Source organism: Mandrillus leucophaeus, unplaced genomic scaffold (genome assembly GCF_000951045.1).
Source record: "Mandrillus leucophaeus isolate KB7577 unplaced genomic scaffold, Mleu.le_1.0 Scaffold157, whole genome shotgun sequence".
NCBI lineage: Eukaryota > Metazoa > Chordata > Mammalia > Primates > Cercopithecidae > Mandrillus > Mandrillus leucophaeus.
The window spans coordinates 3,811,367-3,832,306 of NW_012101554.1; the positions used below are offsets into that span (position 1 = coordinate 3,811,367).

At 43.1% G+C, this 20,940-nt stretch overlaps 1 protein-coding gene across 1 annotated transcript in view; it reads left to right on the top strand.

Annotated features, from left to right (window-relative positions):
- Nucleotides 1-20,940, top strand: part of BTBD11 (BTB (POZ) domain containing 11) — a 365,311-nt gene that overhangs the window by 223,763 nt on the left and 120,608 nt on the right. The window contains exon 3 of the mRNA XM_011975542.1: nucleotides 14,237-14,441. Within this exon, the coding sequence (XP_011830932.1) occupies nucleotides 14,237-14,441 (205 nt within the window). The remainder of the gene's footprint in view (nucleotides 1-14,236; nucleotides 14,442-20,940) is intronic.

Consider the following 20,940-nt stretch of genomic DNA (forward strand, 5'->3'; position numbering starts at 1 on the left):
AGGTAGTTTATGTATATTGTTTGTTTAATTCACAAAACAAATTCATTAGGTCATAATCATTCTCACTTACAGAGACATTAAATAACTCACCTAAGGTCGCTCAGCTATTTAGTAGCAGGTGGGAGGCTCTCAGTCTGAGTATCAAGAGCATGTTCCTAACCACATGCCACACTGCCTCCCCTTCTCGGAACAGGACAATGGATGAGGCATGATCTCTGCTTTTGAGACTCAGTAGGGAAAGCAGATGTGTGGATAATTAACTGTGAAATGCAACAGAATTAAACACGTAATGTGTTAGACTTTATAAGCAGGATTTGCAGGTATATAGAGAAAAGAGGGACTTGATTCTGATCAGGGACATCCTGGGGGGCTTCATGGAAGAAGTCGTATTTGGTCATAGCCTTGAAGGTCTTCAATTGTTAGGAGAATGCAGGAAAGGGCAATTAAAGGTGGGAAAACAAGAACAGAAGAAGGGAGCCTGAAAATGCAGGGCAAGCTGAAAGGTGCTCTGAGGAGATGGTGAGACGGTTAGCTCAACCAAGGCAAAAGGCACCTGACCATTAGGCTTCCCAGTGCCTTCGGGAAGTGAATGAGTGGAGTAGGGGCTGAAAATTATTCTCTTCTCTTCTCCATTTCCTTTTGAATCTTCTTGTTTTGAGCTTTTTTAATGGAAGTTTTTGAGAGAGACAGAGGGAAAGATAAGTGTCTTCCACCCTCAACCGAGATGGAAGGTGCAAGAAAGTAAATGCCACCTCAGTAAGCTTATTATTCTGGTAATACAAGTAGCACATGCCATAATTCAAAGTTCAGAAACTACAGAAAAATTGGACAGAATGTCACTGATAATCCCACTAGGGAGAAAAGTCCTTGGTCAACACTTTGGGGTTTTTCTCCCTGGTGTTTACTTAGTACATAGTTTTTAATAACATAATCCTGATTATACTGTATGCAATTTTGAATTTTGCTCTTTTCTACTTCACATTTTAATATGAGGATTCTTTTTTTGGTATTGCAGTTCTATAAAATCATTTCTAATGGCTGCATAAGTTTACTATTTTATCATGTGGATGTACTAGAGTTTATTTAATCATGTTTTTTATTTTTAAACACTTGTTTGTCAAATTTTGGATCCCATAAGTAAGATTTGGGTGCAAATCCTTGTGCATGAAGATTTTGCTACATTTTGAATTCAAATATTGGGACAGATTCCCAGAAATGGAATTACTGAGTCAGGAGTTATGAGTAGTCGTTAGTACCTTTGCCACATAATGCTAAATTGCTTCAAGATGGACCGAGAGCTGGCCAAGGCTTCATTGGGCTGCCTTTGAAAGAGGGACTCCGATTATTTGGAGTGAAGAGCACAGACCTTAGAGTCAGACAGACCTGGGTTGAAATCTTGTCTGCCTCTTATTAACCTTGTAACCTTGGGCCTGTTTTCTTGTCTGCAAAACATTGTTCCTTAACTTTGGCACTGTTGTCATTTTGGACTAAATTATTTGTTGTGAGAACTGTCCTGTGCATTGTAGTATGTTTAGCAGTATCTCTAACCTCTAGATGCCAGTAGCAAACCCCTGGATGTGACAATCGAAATGTCTCCAGACACTGCCAAATGTTCCCTGGGAGGCAAAAGCAACCCATTTGAGGATTACTACTGTGAAATTGAGATGATATTAATACATACCTTATGGAGCACTGTTAGAATTAAAAACAATGTATATTAAATACTTTCCACAGCACGTGATGCAGCTTTTACTATTGTTACTAGTAATAGTGGTAATAATAGTTTCTCACTGCTGGATGCTACAGAAAGGACTCTGGAGAGGACAGACTGGATTAGCTCAAAGGCCAGTCCCAACTCCAGGAGCCTCTGGTTCTTTGATTCTTTGGCCAATCATCCAGCGATGTCTCCGTTCCTCTCAATCCAGAGGTCAGAGAGTGGCCTGCTATTTAGAACACCTGCAATGCTAGTTACAGGAAAACCCCTCAGCCCTCACAGGACCCAAGCCTAGCATAGGGAGATACCTAGAGTCCAGGAAACTGCATTATTCCGGAGAGGAGATTCACTCTTGGATAGTTCCTCCCTGCTCCCCACTCCTGCAAAACCAAGCCGCTGCAGCATAGCACCAGTTTGAGAGTAGTCATTACTAGACTACATCCTGCCCTGGAACCCAGTAGCCCCTGCATCTCCATACTCTTGGGACTCAGCTAACATCTCCCACATCCACTCAGAAGTCTGCAGCATTGCAACACCAGCTGGACCCAGCAGTGCAGCCACATCCTCAGCACCTAAGCCCAGTCAGTGCCCTACGCCATGGGGAACAGGTGGTCTTGCACATCAGGGAGGCTGCCTCCAGGCCATAGGAAGCCAAAGCACACACTCCCCAGTACTTGAGAGCTTCCTGCCCCAGGGCCACCACCAATAGCAAATTTGCCCCCTCCAGTGGTCCCACACATCACTCAGGGACCTAAAGACAAGACTACCAGCATCAGTACCCAAACACAGCACCCAAGAGCCTGAGGATCAGCTCACCCAGGGTCTGCCATCACCAGTACCCGTGTGTGCCATTCAAGGGCCCCAGGACAGGCCCAACCAGGGCCTACTGCCACTGCTGTCCAGTGAACCTGCCTCTTCAGTGGTGGGACCACCATGCACCTTTGTGCTCCATCCAGTAGCCCAAGGTCTGGCCCATCCAGCATCCTTGTCCCCAGCAAAACCATACCACATCCATCACGAACAACTACAGTCTAAGCTAGTGAGGAACATGTAGACACGGCTGACATTGACTACAGCGGAAGAAATCATACAAAGGCTACACTGCTGGACCTACCCAGAATCAAAGCCAAAGAATCCTACCCAACTAACACTATAGATACATCTACAGCAAAAAGTCTTTCCTTGCAAAAGCTACTCCATAAAATTAGAAAAAGTAACTGCATAGGAAGCCTATTTAATAAAATAATAGCTGAAAACTTCAAAAGTCCTGTGAGTGATATAGGTGACATTCAGATAAGGTAGCTCAAAGATCTCCAAATAGATTAAACCCAAAAAGATCCCCTCTGGGGAACATTATAGTCAAACTGTCAAATGTCAAAGACACAGAAAAAATTTGAAAGAGCAAGAGAAAAGCATCCAGCTACATATAAGGGAATTCCCATCAAACTAGCAACAGATTTCTCAGCAGAAACCTTACAGGCCAGGAAAGAATGGGATGATATATTCAAAGTGCTAAAAGGAAAAAAAAAACATCCTGCCAGCCAAGAAGACTATATCCATCAACGCTATCTTTTAGAAATGAAAGAGAAATAGTCTTCCCAGGACAACAACAAACTGAGGGAATTTACCACCTCTATGCCTGCCCTACAAGAAATGCTCAAGGGAGCCCTACATCTGAAAGTAAAAGGACAATATCTACCCTCATAAAAATACGTGAATGTATAAAACTCACTGATAAAGCAAATACACAAATGAGAAACAGAAAAGGATCAAATATTACTACTACAGAAAACCACCAAACTGCAAAGTTAAGCAATAAGAGAGGAAGAAATATATACAATATAATATACAATATAAAAAACAATCTGAAAACAATTAACAAAATGACAGGAGTAAGTTTTCACCTATCATTAACAACTTTGAATGTAAATAGTTTACATTCTCCAATTAAAAGGTATAGACTGGCTGAAAGAATAAAAAAGCAAGACCCAGCTGTGTGCTGCCCACAGGAAACTCACTTCACCTGTAGAGACACACATAGACTGAAAGTGAAGGGATGGAAAAAGATGTTCTACACAAACAGAAACCAAAAGCTTACAACAGTAGCTGTATTGATTTCAGACAAAAATAAACTTTAAGTCAAAAAAAAAAACACAAAAAGAGACAAAGAAGGTCATTATACAATGATAAAGGAATCCTTTCAGCAAGAGAATATAACAGTTTTAAATATATATGTACCCAACACCAGAGCACCCAGATATATAAAACAAACATTATTAGCTAATGGGAGAGATTTACTGCAACACAATAATAGTAGAGGACTTCAACACCCCACTTTCAGTAATGGACAGATCATCCAGACAGAAAAATCAACAAAGAAACATCAGAGTTAAACTGCACTTTAAGCCAAATGGATTTAACAGACATTATACAACTTTTTACCCAACAGCCATAGAATACACATTTTTCTCAACAACACATGGAATATTCTCCAGTTTAGACCATATGTTAGGTCACAAAACAAGTCTTGACAAATTTTTAAAAACTGAAATCATATCCAGTATCTTTTCAGACCACAAAGGAATAACACTAGAATAACAAAGAAATAACGAGGAACTTTGGAGATACATGGACATTAAACAACACGCTTCTAAATGACCAATGGGTCAATGAAGAAATTTAAAAAGAAATTAAAGAGCAACCCACAGTGACATGCATCTGTAGCTCCAGCTACTCCGGAGGCTGAGGCAGGAGGATCACCAGAGCCAAGGGGCTTGAGGCTATAGTGTTCTATGGTCACAACTGTGAATAGCCACTTCATTCCAGCCTGGGCAACATAGCAATACCCTGTCTCTCAAAAAAAAAAAAAATTAAGAAATTCCTTGACACAGATAAAAATGGAAACACAACATACCAAGATCTATAGTATACACAAAATCAGTGCCAAGAGAAAAGTTTATAGCAATAAACACCTACATCAAAATAAGTAGAAAGATTTTTAATAAACTGCCTAACAATGCACTTTAAGGAACTAGAAAAGCAAGAAGAAAGCAAACCCAAAATTAGTGGAAGGAAAAAATAATAATAAAGATCAGAGCAGAAATAAATGAAATAGAGACTAAAAAACAATACAAAAGATCAACAAAATTAAAAGTTTTTTGAAAAGATAAACAAAATTGACAAACCTTTAGCTAGACTAAGAAATAAACAGAGAAGTCCCAAATAAATAAAATTAGGGACAAAAAGGAGGCATTACAACTGATATGACAGAAATACAAAGGATCATTAGAGACAATTATGAACAACTATACACCAACAGATTGGAAAGCTTAGAGGAAATGGATAAATTCCTGGACACGTACCACCTACCAAGATTGGACCATGAATAAATAGAAAACCTGAACATAACAATAACAAGTAATGAGATTGACTCAGTAATAAACATTCTCCTAACAAAGAAAAGCCCAGGACTGGATGGCTTTACTGCTGAATTCTACCAAACTTTTAAAGAAGAATTAACACTAATTTTTCTCGAACTATTCCAAAAAAACTTGAAGAGAAGTGAATTCTTCCTAACTCATTCTACAATGCCAATATTATCCTAATACTAAAACCAGACAAAATCACAACAAAAAAGAAAATTATAGATCAATATCCTCGGTGAACATAAATGCAAAAATCCCAACAAAATACTAGCAAAGCAAATCCAGCAGCACATTGGCAAAATAATACATCATAATCTAGTTGGATGAATCCTAGAAATACAAGGATAGTTCAGCATATGCAAATCAATAAACACACACATCACATCACCAGAATAAAGAATAAAAGCCATGTGAGTATCTCAATAGAGGCAGAAAATGCATGTGACAAAATTCAACATCCCTAAACTGTCAACAAATTAGGCATAGAAGGAACAAACCTCAACACAGTGAAGGCCATATATGACACACCCACAAATAACATTATATTTAATGGGGAAAAATCTGAAAGGCTTTGCCCTAAGAAATGGAACAATGATGCCCACTTTCACCACTCTTATTCGAATTGTACTGGAAGCCCTAACAAGCAATTAGGCAAGAGAAAGAAATGGCATCCACATCAAAAAACAGGAAGTAAAATGGCCCCTCTTTGCAAATGGCATGATCTTATATTTAGAAAAATCTAAAGACTCCACCAAAAAACTGTTAGAACTGAGTAACAAATTCAGTAAAGTTGCAGGATACAAAATCAACATACAAAAATCAGTAGTGTTTCTATATGCCAATAACAAACTAGTTGAAAAACAAACCAAGTAAGCAATCCCATTTATAATAGCTACAAAAAAAAATTACCTAAGGATAAATTTAACCAAGGAGGTGAAAGATCTCTACAATAAAAACTACAAAACACTGATGAAAGAATTGAACACGGAAAATGGAAAGACATTCCATGCTTATGGTTTGGAATAATTAATATTGGAAAATTACCATCCTACCCAAAGAAATCTACAGTCAGTGCAATCCTTATCAAAACACCAATGACATTCTTCAAAGAAATAGAAAAAAGACACCTTAAGGTTTATATGGAAACACAAAAAAACCTAAACAGCCAAAAGCAATCCTAAGCAAAAAGAGGAGGCGTCATACTACTTGACTTCAAAGTATACTAAGCAATAGTAACCAAAACAGCATGGTGTTGGTATAAAAACAGACACATAGACCAATGGAACAGAATAGAGAACCCAGAAATAAATCCGTATTTCCAGCCAACTGATTTTTCAACAAAGGGACCAAGAATGTATATTAGGGAAAGGACACTCTTTTCAATAAATGGTGCTGGGGAAACTGGATATCCATATCCAGAAGAATGAAACCAGATCCCTATCTCTCACCATATATGAAAATCAACTCAGAATGGATAAAGACTTAAATGCAAGGCCTGAAATGTAAAACTCCTAGAAGAAAACATAGGGGAAATGCTTCAGGACATGGTCTAGGCAAACATTTTAGAGGTAAGACTTCAAAAGTACAGGCAACAGAACCAAAAATAGATAAATGAGCCTATATCAAATGAAAAAGCTTCTGTGCATCAAAGGAAACAATTAACAAATTGAAGAGACAGCCTTTTGAGTGGGAGAAAATAGTTGCAAACTATTCACCTGACAAAGGACTAATGTCCAGAATAGACAAGGAACTGAACCGCAAAAAAAAAAAAAAAAAAATATGATTTTAAAATGTGCAAAAGATCTAAATAGACATTTCTCAAAAGAAGACATACAAACAGCCAACAAGTATATTTTTAAATGCTTAACATCAATAATCATCAAGGAAATGCAAATCAAAACCACACTGAGATATCTCACCCCAGTTAGAATGGCTGTTATCAAAAAGAAAAAATAACGAATACTAGCAAGGATGTAGAGCAAAGGGAATCCTCACACACTATTAGTGGGAATGTAAATTAGTACAGCCATTATGGAGAACAGTGTGGAGGAGCCTCAAAAAACTAAAAATAGAACTGCCATATGATCCAACAATTCCACTACTGGGCATTTATCCAAAAGAACAAAAATTAGTATATCCAAGATATGTCTGCACCCTCATGTTTATTGTAACACTATTTATAAAACCAAGATATGGAGCAACCTATGATGAGTTCATCAACAGATGAATGGATAAAGAAAATGTGTATATATACACAATGGAATACCACTCAACCATTAAAAATGAAATCCTGTCCTTCATGGTGACGTGAATGAAACTGGAGAACGATATATTAAATAAAATAAGTCAGGCACAGAAAGATAAATGCCACATGATCTTCTTCGTATATGGAATCATAAAAAAATTGAGCCTATAGAAGTAGAGACTAACATTATAGTTATTAGAAGCCGGGAAGAGTAGCTGGGATAAGAGGATAGGAAGAGGTTGGTTATAGATACAAAATTACAGCTAGATCAAGAACCAAGTTCTAATGTTCTATGCCACTGTAGGGTGAATATAGTTAACAATAATGTATTGTATATGTTCAGAAAACTAGAAGAGAGGATTTTGAATGTTCCAAGCACAAAGACATGATAAATGTTTGAGGTGATGGGTATGGTAAGTACCCTGATTTGATCATCATATATTATGTATATGTATCAAAATATCACTGTGTACTCCATAAATATGTGCAATTCTTATGTGTCAACTAAAAAGGAAGAAAAAGAAATAGAATTGCTTCTCACATCTTCCTGATGGCAGCCTTCCCCCTTGGCTTTCCCTCCACCCTCGTTTGCTCACTCCAGGCTGTCTGCAGCACAGCCTTCCTCCCAGAGAACAGTGAGTGTCAACATGGCTCAGCTACCAGGCAGCCCACACCCTTCAAACTGCTTCTCTCCGGGGGCAGTGGAGGCCAGGTCCACCTCAGATCTGGCCAGCCTCAGAGCTTCTCAGACTCTGCCCTCTAAATGCAGATTCACAGGAATTCCAGCCTCTGCGCCCCGCAGTTTTTCAGAGTCCCCAGGTGGCATCTGATGTGTAACCACCACTTCTTCCTGCCAGGCTGTGGCCCAGCTTGGGGCTGCCCACAGCCTGCAGCCTTGGCCTCCTGTGAACCTGCATGAGCCTATGGCTGGGGCTGCCTTGGAGGACCCTGACCTCCCAGCCAAGGGCAGGACTGGGAAGTCTCCAGGCCTCTCCAAAGCTACTGGCATCAACCCTGCCTCCATGGTCTGTGCAGCTCCTCCCCACTCTATGCCCACCAAGAATGCCACCACCAACAGATACCAGTGGAAGGGATGCTGAGCTGTTCTTCCAAAACCCTGGGGATGCAGAAGCAGCTTGGGATCTCCGGAGGCCTCACTGTGTCAGCGCTGGCCCCAGGGCATGAAGCCCTCTGCCTTCACGGGGCAGTGTGGTGTAGGGGAGAGCCAGATGGCAGCAGCTTCCAGGCCAGTTCTTGGACTCAGTGGCAGTGTACTTTCATTAGTTCTCTGTGCCTCACTCTCCTCATTTGTGAGATGAATATGCTAGCAGGACCTGCCCCATTGGATCATGTGGCACTTAAATCGGTGTAACAGTTATACAGTGCTGAGAATTATCCTGCACACAGGAAGCACTAGCTGCTGGTTTGCTGTCATCCACCTTAGCCTCCTCAGGTGACCCCAGAGCTCAGCTGCCTGAGCTCCTCCTCCTTTTCACAGCTTTCAGGGAGCAGCTCTTTCAGCTCTGCCAGGGGCCAGGCAGGAAGTCTGATCAGAGAAGCCAGGCTTCTGTTGATTTCGGCACCAGCTTCTCTTCCACCCCTCCAGGCTTTTCCTGCTCGGTGATTTCTCACAGCCTCCTTGGTCACTTATGCAGGTTGACCCATCTGCCACCCCGCTGTCCTCCAGACAGACACCAATGGGACAGACTCTGAGAACCCCAAGCTGGAAGCTCTGCTCCATCAGCAGAGGCCAACCAATCTCCGGAGCCCCCACTCCACCAAGTGGGCCCCACTCTGGAGTGTGTGATGGCACTGACTTTGGGAGAAGTTTGGGATTTAAGCCTCAGACTCTTCATCAGAATTTTTAAGGGCCCCACCCAAAGGTGGGTTCTAGATTTGTGGCTTTTTGGAGGCACTGTGTTGTAGTGACAACACAAGCCAACGTTGTATGTGCAACTCCAGGTTGGAGTCACAGTCTGCCACTTGCTGAGTGACGCCTGGGCTAGTTGCCTCCCCCCTCAATTTTCCCATCTCTGAAATTGATATAATAATTCCCCCCTCGTGTGGCTCTTATACAAATCAAATCAGAAAACGTGACTAAATGCCCGGAGACGTGGTGAGTGCTCAGCCTATTGGGGCTTCTACCTCTGCTGTCTCCTTTTCCTCTACTCTAGGTCACTGTCCTCATCGGAAAATCAAAAACATTGTCACAGTGCCTGATCCCACCCCAGGCCTCTGTCTTTGAGTTTTCTTCTAGATCCCTCCCCAGCTTTCACTGATTGGCAGCTCTTATTCTGACCAGTGGTTGGAGCTTCCCCTTACTAGGCTACAGTGATGTGAATGTCTGGAGGCAGGCACCCAGCTTAACTTCCTTTTTTTTCTTCCTCCCAGGGCGTGCAATCTCTAAAAGATGAGAATGGAGAGAAAAAGGAAGCAGTAGCAACTAGGGATCTCAGTGCCCAAAGGGACCCCAGGGGTGAGCAGCTTTGCAGTGTAGAGTCCTAAAAAGTCAACCCCAGCATGAAGCAGCATATCAGGTGCTCAGGATTCAGGGTGCTGGCAGGACTATCCCTCTCTGTCCCATGTACCCAGCATCCTGGTCTCACCACTCAGAAAGGAGGAAGAGCAGGCAGGCCATGAGCCCAGGAGAACTGCTTATTCAATGCCAAGTGTGCCAGGCATTTGCACATTTTGCACTTAACCCTCATAACCACCTGAGAGGTGAAGATTATTCCTCACCTGAGAGGTTAAGTGACTCACCTGTGTTTACACAGGCTAGAGCTGAGATTTGAACTCTTTCCTGTGACCCCTACCTAACTTTCAGCAGTAGTTCCCCACGTTTTCCATCTGCAGCTGCCCTTGTGTCTTCCCTGTGATCTGCCTCTAAAAAAGAATGTCCTTCCTTGATGCTTTTAAAATTTTTCTTGGATGAATTTTCCAGCTGTGGGAAATGGAGAATGGAGAGGCAGGCTCAGGCCTGGGTATGTGAAGATGCAGACAGATGTAAGGATGTAACCCCCTGCGTTAGTCTATTCGTGCTGCTCTAACAAAACTTCTGAGACTGGAAGATTTATAAAGAACAGAAATGTATTTTCTCATAGTTCTGGAGGCTGGGAAGTTCAAGATCAAGATGCCAGCCAGGTCAAGGTCAAGTGGTCTGGCTCTCTTTGCCTCCAAGATGGTGGCTTGTTGCCATGTCCTCATATGGCAGGAGGTGGAAGGGCAAGAGAATAGTGTTCCAGCTCCAGGAGAGAGAGAGAGAAAAAAAAAATTTACCTTTCCTGTGCCTTTTTGTTCTATCCAGGTCTTGGCCACTTGGATGGTGCCTGCCCACATTGGGTGAGGCCAGGTCTTCCTCACTCAGCCCACTGACTCAAATGCCAGTTTCTTCTGAAAACACTCTCACAGACACACCCAGAAATAATGTATTACCAGCTATCTAGGTATCCCTTAATCCAGTCAAGTTGACTCCTAAAATTAACCATCATACCCCCTGCTGCCATCTGCTCAAGGCCCTGATCTGTTGGCCAGGCACTGAGCTCAGTGGATTATAGTCTAGTTAGGCTGTCCTAACAAAGCCTTAGGACAACATAGAGCTTTCCATTGTTTTGACAACTCCTATTAGAAATAGGAGCTGCTTGTGGCTCACTCCTATAATCCCAGTACTTTGGGAGGCTGAGGCAGGAGAATCACTTGAGGCCAGAAGTTCAAGACTAGGCTGGGTACAAAAGCAAGACTCCATCTCCACTACAAAAAATTAAAAATTAAAAATTAAAAAATAGCCAGACATGGTGGCTTGTGACTGTAGTTCCAGCTACTTGGGAGGCTTCGGTGGGAGGATCACTTGAGCTCAGGCTGCAGTGAGCTATGGTCACCCTGCTGTACTCCAGCCTGGGTGACAGATTGTCTCTTAAAAAAAAAAGAGAAAAAAATAGTAGCTGCTTGGAATCTTGTCTTGAGAAGGACTTTAAGGCTGCATCTGTAGTCAATCAATCAAGAGCTCTGTGAACCTCATTCCCATAGTCAACCCCCCTAAAGCTGGTGAACAGTCCTCTTGTCAGTCATCTTTTGAAGTAGTGGCCCCTCCCTCAGGCAGGAAACAGGAAGCCAGGAGATGAGTCCTAAGCCTTTGGAAGAGCAACTCCTGCCTCTCACTTTGCCTCACTTACTCGAGTTTGGATGTTAGGTAAATGTGTCACGTTGAAATGTACAGCAGAATGGTGGAGAAGGGGTGAGATAAAAAGGCCTGGTTTCAGCTGAACAATGAGAGGTAATGGGGAAGACACATCCCCCCAACAGGGGCTAGCATCATGTCAGATATTGTATTAGTCAGCATTCTCCAGAGAAACAGAACCAACAGGATTTCTCTCTCTCTCTCTTTCTCTGTAGAGAGAAAGACTAAGAAAGTCATTTATTTTAAGGAATTGGCTTATGTGATTATGGGAGCTGGCAAGTCCAAAATTTTGCAGTGCAGGCCAGCAGGCTGGAGATTCTAGTAGAAGATGTTGCAGTCTGGAGGCAGAATGCTTTCCCTTTCGGGGAACTTCAGTCTTTTCTCTTAAGGCCTTCAATTAATTGGATGAGGCCCACCCACATTGTGGAAGGTAATCTGCTTTTCTCAAAGTCTATTGATTTAAATGTTAACCACATCTAAAAAATACCTTCATAAGGGAACAATAGACTCTAGGGCCTACCTGAGGGTAGGGGATGAGGGGGCATGAAAATTGAAAAACTACCTGTCTGGTACTATGCTGTTTACCTGGTGACAAAATAATCTGCACACCCCTGTGACATGCAGTTTACTCATGTTACAAACCTACGTGTGTACCCCCGAACCTAAAATAAAAGTTGGAAAGGAAAAAAAAAAGCTTCTTTAGAGCAACATCTAGACTAGTGTTTGATCAAAGAACTGGGTACCATGACCTGGCCAAGTTGACACATAAAATTTACCATCACCGGCCAGGCGCTGGTGGCTCACGCCTGTAATGCCAGTACTTTGGGAGGCCAAGGCAGGTGGATCACCTGAGGTCTGGAGTTCGAGGCCAGCCTGGCCAACATGGTGAAACCTCATCTCTACTAAAAATACAAAAAAATTAGCCGGGAGTGGTGGTGCATGCCTGTAATTCCAGCTACTCAGGAGACTGAGGCAGGAGAATCGCTTGAACTCAGGAGGCAGGGGTTGCAGTGAGCCGAGATCACGCCACTGCACCCCAGTCTGGGCAACAGAGCAAGACTCTGTCTCAAAAAAAAAAAAAAATTAAGCATCACAGATATCTTAGTCAACTGTCTCCTAAGGTATGCAACAGATTCTGATGTGCATGAGAGGATCATAAGTGGGACAGGGCCAGTGCATTAAATAATATTGATTATAGAGTGATTATTTTAAATTCATTTGAATATTAATTACTTTAAAAAGAAAGGCTCCATTTGATATGAGCCCTTAACACTTCTCTAACACCTGTTATTTATAAAAAGGAAAACAGGGCCAGAATTCAGCTAGAAATTAATTACATTTGATCCTTGAACAATGTGGGACTTAAGGGCACTGAACCCCCGTGAAGTCAAAACTCTCTGTGTGACTTTTGACTCCCCAAAAACTTACTACTAATATCCCACTGTTGACCAGAAGCCTTACTGATAACATAAACAGCCCACTAACATATATTTTATGTTATATTCTTATATATGATATTCTTACAATATATAAGCTTGAGAAAAGAAAAAATTATTAAGGAAACCATAAGGAAGAGAAAATATATTTGCTATTAATGAAGTGGAAGTGGATCATCATAAAGGTCATCATCCTTGTCGTCTTCATGTTGAGTAGGCCCAGGAGGAGAAGGAAGAGGAGGGGTTGGTCTTGTTGTATCATGGGTGGCCGAGGTGGAAGAAAATGCATATATAAGTGGATCCACGGAGTTCCAGCCTGCGTTGTTCAAGGGTGAACTGTACACTGTTTTGTTGTCATCAAATTTACTTTTATAGGGCCAAGCATGGTGGCTCATGCCTGTAATCCCAGCACTTTGGGAGGCAGAGGCGGGCAGATCACCTGAGGTTAAGAGTTCGAGAGCAGCCTGGCCAACATGGTGAAACACCATCTCTACTAAAATTACGAAAATGAACCGGTTGTGGTGGCAGGCACCTGTAGTCCCAGCTACTCAAGAGGCTGTGGCAGGAGAATCGATTGAACCCGGGAGGCAGAAGTTACAGTGAGTGGAGATCATGCCACTGCACTCCAGCCTGGGCAACAGAGACTCCATCTCAAAAACAAAAAAAAAGGAAAAAAAAAGAAAAGTACAGTGTGATAACCAAGTCAAGGCAGGGGTGACTCCAGAGGGGGTTTCCTAGAGGAATTAATTTATAAGCAGATACCTGGATGATCAGTAGGAGTTAGCCTGGAGAAGAAGAGGGAGAGAATGTTCTGGGCAGAGGGAATAGCATATGCACAAGGCTCAGGGGCAAGAGAGAGCATAGCCCATTCTTATGACTACCGTTAAAGCAGTGTTGGCCACAACATAGAGGGTGTGTCACAAGGCAAGGGAGGCAGTACTCAGGAATGGGACTCAAAGAGCTTCCTGCGCCTTGTTAGAAACATTGGGTTCCAGAAAGGCAGGGTTAAAATGATCTTAGCAGCCCTCTGTGCTTGAAACAGCACCCCAGATTCAGTAAACCCTCCTATGCCAAATAAATGAATCCATTCCTCTCTGCTTGGTATGTAACTTCAAGGTCTCATGGACTATTTCATTTAAGTAAGGGACTGCAAGGACCAGAGTCTCTACAGAGATCTTCAGGTACAGTTTCTCTGCCAGTGTTGGCTGTCTGGAGGATCTGAAATCTTCCTTCTGTCCACAGGTGACCTGGTGTCCCGTGCAATGCATCACCTGCAGCCCCTCAATGCCAAGCACCACGGCAATGGCACCCCCCTGCACCACAAGCAGGGGGCGCTGTACTGGGAGCCAGAGGCCCTGTACACCCTTTGCTATTTCATGCACTGCCCGCAAATGGAATGGGAAAACCCCAATGTGGAGCCTTCCAAAGTCAACCTCCAGGTGGAAAGGTAAGAAATGCCTTGCCTTGTGGTGGGTGGGTACTGCCTCCAGGGTGGGGCAAGTGTCCAAATGGGGAGGATGATGGGGGTAGAAAGGACTCACTTCCTAAAACTTGCCAGAGTGGTCCGGTGGGAACTTTGCACCCTGAGTGGGTATCTTAGACCTGTGTGGGGGTCCTTGAAATGGGTTTTTACAGGGCTGGTTCTGTTTAGGATAAAACTGGCCTGTCAGATAAGTGGGTCTGCAAATTCCAGAGGGGTAAGGGCCTCTGCAGTGAAAGTGGCTTCCTCAAGAAGGCAGTCTTGGAGGACGCCACCGCCTCGCATGGGAGTTATCTTCATCTTCTTTCATCCTGGCTGACCTGGGACCCGGGAGAACCAGAAGCACCTATTCAGCCACAAGTGGGCCTCTCGGGTGTGCAAGGGGCTTGATTGCCCAGGGGGAGGCAGTGTGACTGTTCTTTGAAGCCGAATCCTCATGGGGAAGGAAGGAACTGGGAGAGGACCCGGAGACTGCCTGGAGTCCTCCTCTCTGCCTCCCCACTTCCTTTAGCAACGGGTTCATAGATCCTCTCCCCACAGTGCCTGATGAATCAGGCCCCTCCTCCATACAGACCCATTTACTCTTAAGTACTGTAGGTGTGACCCATTTATCAGAAAGAGTGGTTAAGAGAGCAGGCTCTGTGATCCCGACTGCCTAGGTTCAAATCTAGGCTCTTCTAATTAAAAGCTGGGGATCCTTGGGAAAGGCATCTGCAAAATAGGGATACAAAGAGTAAATCCTACATAGGGTTGTTTGAAAATTAAATAAATTGAACAGTGCCCAGTACATAGTAGGTGCTCAATAAATGTTAAATTTTATTATTGTTGTTGTAGATATGCTCTGCATGTAGCTGAACAACTCCCAACTTGGGCTCCTACAGTTTTCCTTTCTGTTACTTGGTGCCAAGTGGTTTTGAAAAGCTCGTTGGATGCTCTGTTTTCTGCCAGATGCATTGGGGCTGAATTGGGCTCTCTTACAAAACCATGTCTCTTGGCTTTCAGTTAAGGGAAAAGGATGGAACATAGGCTACATGGAGATTGCTGTTTCTTTTTTTCTTTTCCTTTTTTTTTTCTGAGACAGAGTCTCACTCTGTCACCCAGGCTAGATAGAGTGCAGTGGCATGATCTCTGCTCACTGCAACCTCTGCCTCCCGGCTCAGGTGATTCTCATTCCTCAGCCCCCTAAGTAGCTGGGACTACAGTCACGCCCCATCACACTCAGCTAATATTTGCATTTTTTTTGTAGAGACAGGGTTTCACCATGTTGCCCAGGCTGGTTCCAAACCCTGGGCTCTAGTAATCCTCCTGCCTCAGCCTCCCAAAGTGCTGGGATAGGAGTGAGCAACCATGCCAGGCTACTTCTTCTTTTTCTTTAAGAATCCCAATTTAACACCAATATTTCAATCCAGTCTGGAGTTAACTTAATCAGGAAATTAACTCCTTAAATTACTCAGGTCTCCCGCCATCCACAACAAATCAGTCAGTACCTTGTGCATATTTTCACGTGCAAACATGCCCAAAATGGAGAAGTGGTAAGATGCCCATAGCCAAAAAATAATCGTTCAGACACACCGAAACTTTGCTGTCTCTGGGTATAAATGCTAAGAGTTGAGAGAATGGAAACCATTGGCCTCAGCTATGGGGTGTCTAGCTCTTCACCCCCAGCCCCGACAGCCTGTCCAGTAGTGCAGCTGTCCAGCAGCTCAGCTCTCTCATGTCATCTCCTGCTCCCACCTCCATGCAGATGAGCCCCTCTCCCTGCTGTGGCTAGACACTGCCTCCTCTGAGCTCCAGCACCTTCTCATCCCACTCGGCCGACTTCCAGTTTCCACTGTCAGGTCTCATACTTGCAGGCTGATTCTTCTTCTCCTAGCACCTTATTCTTTTCTGCCTCACACTTATTGTAATTTGTAACTATGTGTGTATTTCTGTGTTTATTTATTGCCTGTAAAGCTTCATGAAGGCAGAGAATACATCTGTTTTGGCCATCACTCCTCAGTTGATGCCAAACTCAACATCTGGAGCAGAATGGGAAGTCCACAAATATTTGTAGAATCAAAGAATGAGCAAACCTATTGATCTAAGTGCCCATGGGACATTTCCATCTGGAGAGCTCAGACTACTTCAAAACTACAGCCTTCATCTCTCCCCCAAAACCCACTATTCCTCCTTTCTCCCCAGGCTCTAAGAATGGTACCACCATTGGCCTCATCGCCCTGGTCAGAAAACTGAGACTTGACTGGCACTCCTTCCTCTCCCTCACCATCTCCAGCTGGTCAGCAGGTCTTATTGAGGCTGCATCAGTGAGATTTCTTTATTCCTTCCCCGCTAGACCACTGCCACTGTATGCTCGGGACCCCATCTTTTCTACTTCAGTTTCTACTTTTGATGTCTACATGGTCTCCCTGCGTGTAAGCTTTAATAGTCCTCTGACCTTGGGAGGCTGAGGTGGGTGGATCACCTGAGGTCAGGAGTTTGAGACCAGCCTGGCCAACTTGGTGAAACCCCGTCTCTACTAAAACTACAAAAAATTAGCTGGGCATGGTGGCACACACCTGTAGTCTTAGCTACTTAGGATGCTGAGGCAGGAGAATCACTTGAACCCAGGAGGTGGAGGTAGCAGTCAGCCAAGATCATGCTACTGCACTCCAGCCTGGGTGACAGAGTGAGATTCCATCCAAAATAAATTTAAATTAAATTTAAAAATCCTCTGACCAAGACTGGGCACAGTGGCTCACACTTGTAACCCCAGCGCTTTGGTAGGCCGAGGCACGTGGATGACTTGAGATCAGGAGTTCCAGACCGACCAGCCTGGGCAACATAGCAAGACCCTATCTCTACGAAAAATACAAAAATTAGCTGGGTGTGGTAGTGCTTGTCTGTAGTCCCAGCTACTTAAGGGGCTGAAGCAGGAGGATTGCTTGAGCCTGGGAGGTCGAGGCTGCAGTGAGCTGAGATTGCACCACTGTACTCCACCGTGGGTCACAAAGTAAGACCTTGTCTCAAAGAAGAATAAGAAGGAGAAGGAGAGGGAGGGGGAGGAGGAAGAGGAGAGGAGGAGGAGGAGGAGGAGGAGGAGGAGAGGAAGAGGAGAGGAAGAGGAAGAGGAAGAGGAAGAAGAAGAAGAAGAAGAAGAAGAAGAAGAAGAAGAAGAAGAAGAAGGAGGAGGAGGAGGAGGAGAAGGAGGAGAAAGAGAAGAAGAGCAACAACAACCACCACCACCACCACCCTCTGACGAGCTCCATCTTCCTCACAGCGAAACTTCTAAAATGGAAGTCTCACAATGTGACATCCTCCCACTCCTGCTCAGCACAGTTGCCCAGCTCCCATTATACTTTCTATTACACAGTGTCCATTTTCCCTCTTGAATCTCTTTCTGGACTGAGAGTGTAGTTGGAGTGGCTGGAAGTCAAAAAGGACCCTCTAACGCTTCCAAACCTTCTGGGACAAGCTTTAAAGAGGCATGAGCAGGGAAGGAGAGCAATGAGAACATGTCCCAGAATTTGTTAGAGCCATTTATCTCGTTCTTTCCGTGCCTCTTTGGTTGAATTTTCAGGAGTCAGCACAAAAGACAAAGTGGAACTTAGCATTTTCCATGTTCTGTTCAGTGTGATCCTCTGGGAAGCATGTGGATTGGAAGTCATATAGTCCTTTAAATTTGGATCCCAGCTCGGCTTCTTATAGCTCTGTTATTTCACCTCTTTGAAACTCCATTTGTCCTTCGTAAAGTGAGAACACAAACATCCTCATGAGACTGATGTAAGCAATGAATTAGACATTGTAGCTAAGACATCCGGTGCCATGCCTGGCACGAGGGGAACCCCCTTCCTCCCTAAAACAGTCACTTATATTATATTTTGGGGGCTCTAAAATGCTGTTTTCATTGTCCTTAAAGAAAACCTGCCTGTGATTCTTTCCAGAGGGATCGTTATTTCTTCCTGCTCCCTGATGGAATAGGTTTTAGTGTTTAGCACCGGAAAACACAAGCGGAAGAACTTCAGAGGCAAGGGGCCCTCTGTTTTCAGTCAAGTGTTTATTTACACCAGCTCTGTACCAAAGCCTCCAAATGAGAATTTCCAGTAGAAGTTAGAACTCTAATTTGGAGTTATTTCTTTCTCTCCTCTCTCTCTCTCTCTTTCTCTGTGTGTGCATCCTTTTTATTCTGCAAATCTATCAAACAGTATCATCTCCTTGACTATCTTTATTCTGACAAAGTCAGGTAGGGCCATGATGCTTATATGGTTTTCCTCTAGACTATAAGCTCTTCAAGAACAGGGGCTGAATATTATTTGTTTTCATCTGTGCCCAACAGACAGCCTGGGAAATATTGGCGAAATATGGATTATTTTATGCCTCAAACCATCCCTTCTTGTAAGAACAGCCTTTCTTGACTGAAGTATTTGGAAGTAGGCCTGCATGCGCCATTTTGCCATTTCATGTGGGCACAGCTTTGGAGTTGCTCCATTTGTTTTGGATAGTTTCGTTTTTCATTGTGGAATTTTGAAGAAGCTCAGTGCCAGTGTGAGATTTCTGTAGTCTAAGTTTTTCCAGAACTTTGGCTCCTATTTCTTGAGCTTCTAAAATCATTCAGATACCTCAGATATTTTTATTTTAAAAAACTCAGACAAATTTTGTAATATTTACAATTAGGTGATATTTATTTTCCAAATAGTAATGATAAGTGAAAACACCTTAATTTTGATAGGAGGAGCCATGTGAGGGTACTGTTTTCAAAAAGAATCGTCCTCAATCTAGACTAAGGTTTCCCTCACCTGTATCATTACTGTAAATATCAGTGATTCCTAGATGTCTTTGGCCATGGATGATTTTAGTAATTTATTACCACAAGATTAAAAAAAAAATAGTAGGATAAATGAGAGTATTTTGTTGCCTCGGGTAGCTATCTGGTAATGCCTGAGGTAACTGTGACAGCTTCACTTGGAAGACTAGACAATTAAGTAGTTCTGCCTTCTTCCAGTCTCACTGAAAACAAACCAGAATTTATTTCTAGGTAGTGGTAGCTCTTGTTCCTTTTGCAAACAGAATGTACAGACATTTATATCAGGGAAATGTCTGCCAGGGGATTTTCAACTACAAACATGAGTATACAATCACCAATCACCAACTGTTTGAGGAAAACTAATAATGGGAAACAAAATAATCTTAGCAAATGGAAGAATTTACACTTGAAGAAACAGAGTTAATAAAGCAGACATAGCAGATATTAGCAGTGAATGACAACCAAATACATGTTCCATGATACTCATGCTACCAAAAGCTCACCCCAACACATTGCATCTTAACATTTTTTATCTCTGTGATGTATGTGACAAGTGAGATTCAAACTTCAACTTACTCCTATGGACATACCTGCAGTTACGCAATAAGTCCAGTGTGTTAGTTATAGCTCTACTCTGTTCTTTTCCACTAAGGAATGTAAATCAGAATGCAAGTGAGTAGAGATATCCTTGATGCAAACAGCACTACCAGTCAGGATACTTAGTTGCAAAAGCTGAACCTCTCATGACACCTAAAGCAGGAAGAAAACCTCTGGGAGGCCCAGTATGGGTAGAAGATTAACAAATCTTTTCCCCTTCTGCATGAAAATTTGACCTTGAATTAACTCTCTAGCTCTGTTCCCCTGGAGGAAACCTTATAAAAATTGCAGTGTTAACTATGTTTCTGGGAAACATTGCTTATGGTCAGAATGATCCAAGATTGACAAATTACATCTGGCCTGGAGGTACCAGAAATATTTGATAAAGACCCAGAGCTTTGGACTTCCCTTAATTTATTGACTCTTGTAACTAGCTGTGTCCTTTGAAGAGACCTTGGAAGCTATTGCTATGGAGTTGTTACAAGAGATATTGGGGTTTGCAAACCAGGGCAGGGCAGCTCCCACAGTCACCCATGTGGATCTCAGCTCCTTGCACCTGCATGTCACCTGGACAGGAGATAAGCTCCTGATGACTGGGCAAAGTGCTGCAAGGACTCCCACTGAAAGAATATCTGATACTGTCCTGCTGGGCCCAGGGTGGCCTATAATAGTCCCATGAATCTAAATGTTTACTGGATCTTAATAAGACTTCTGGTGGGCATTGAAGCCAGAGATCCAGGCTTTGAGGCTATATAACCAGGCTACATAACCTGGGATTGTACCCCAGGACTGCTCTAGCAGAGATCTCACAGCCACTGGTACTAGGCACAGACACTGGACCTTACACTACTGATGCTGGCCATTGAACACTCCAACAGGACCTCTGTCATTATTGCCTCTAAAGGCTGAGTGTCTCTGTCATCACCCACATCAGCTCCACGTACCCTACATGTCACAGGACCTGCCTAGACCCTAACAAGGGAGTCTGGGAAGGTGAATTCCTACCTGGTAGAACCATGGATTCATAATATGGAAAATTCTCCAAACACCAAGTAACATCATCAGTGGTTCTGGGAAGCTAAAAGAAAA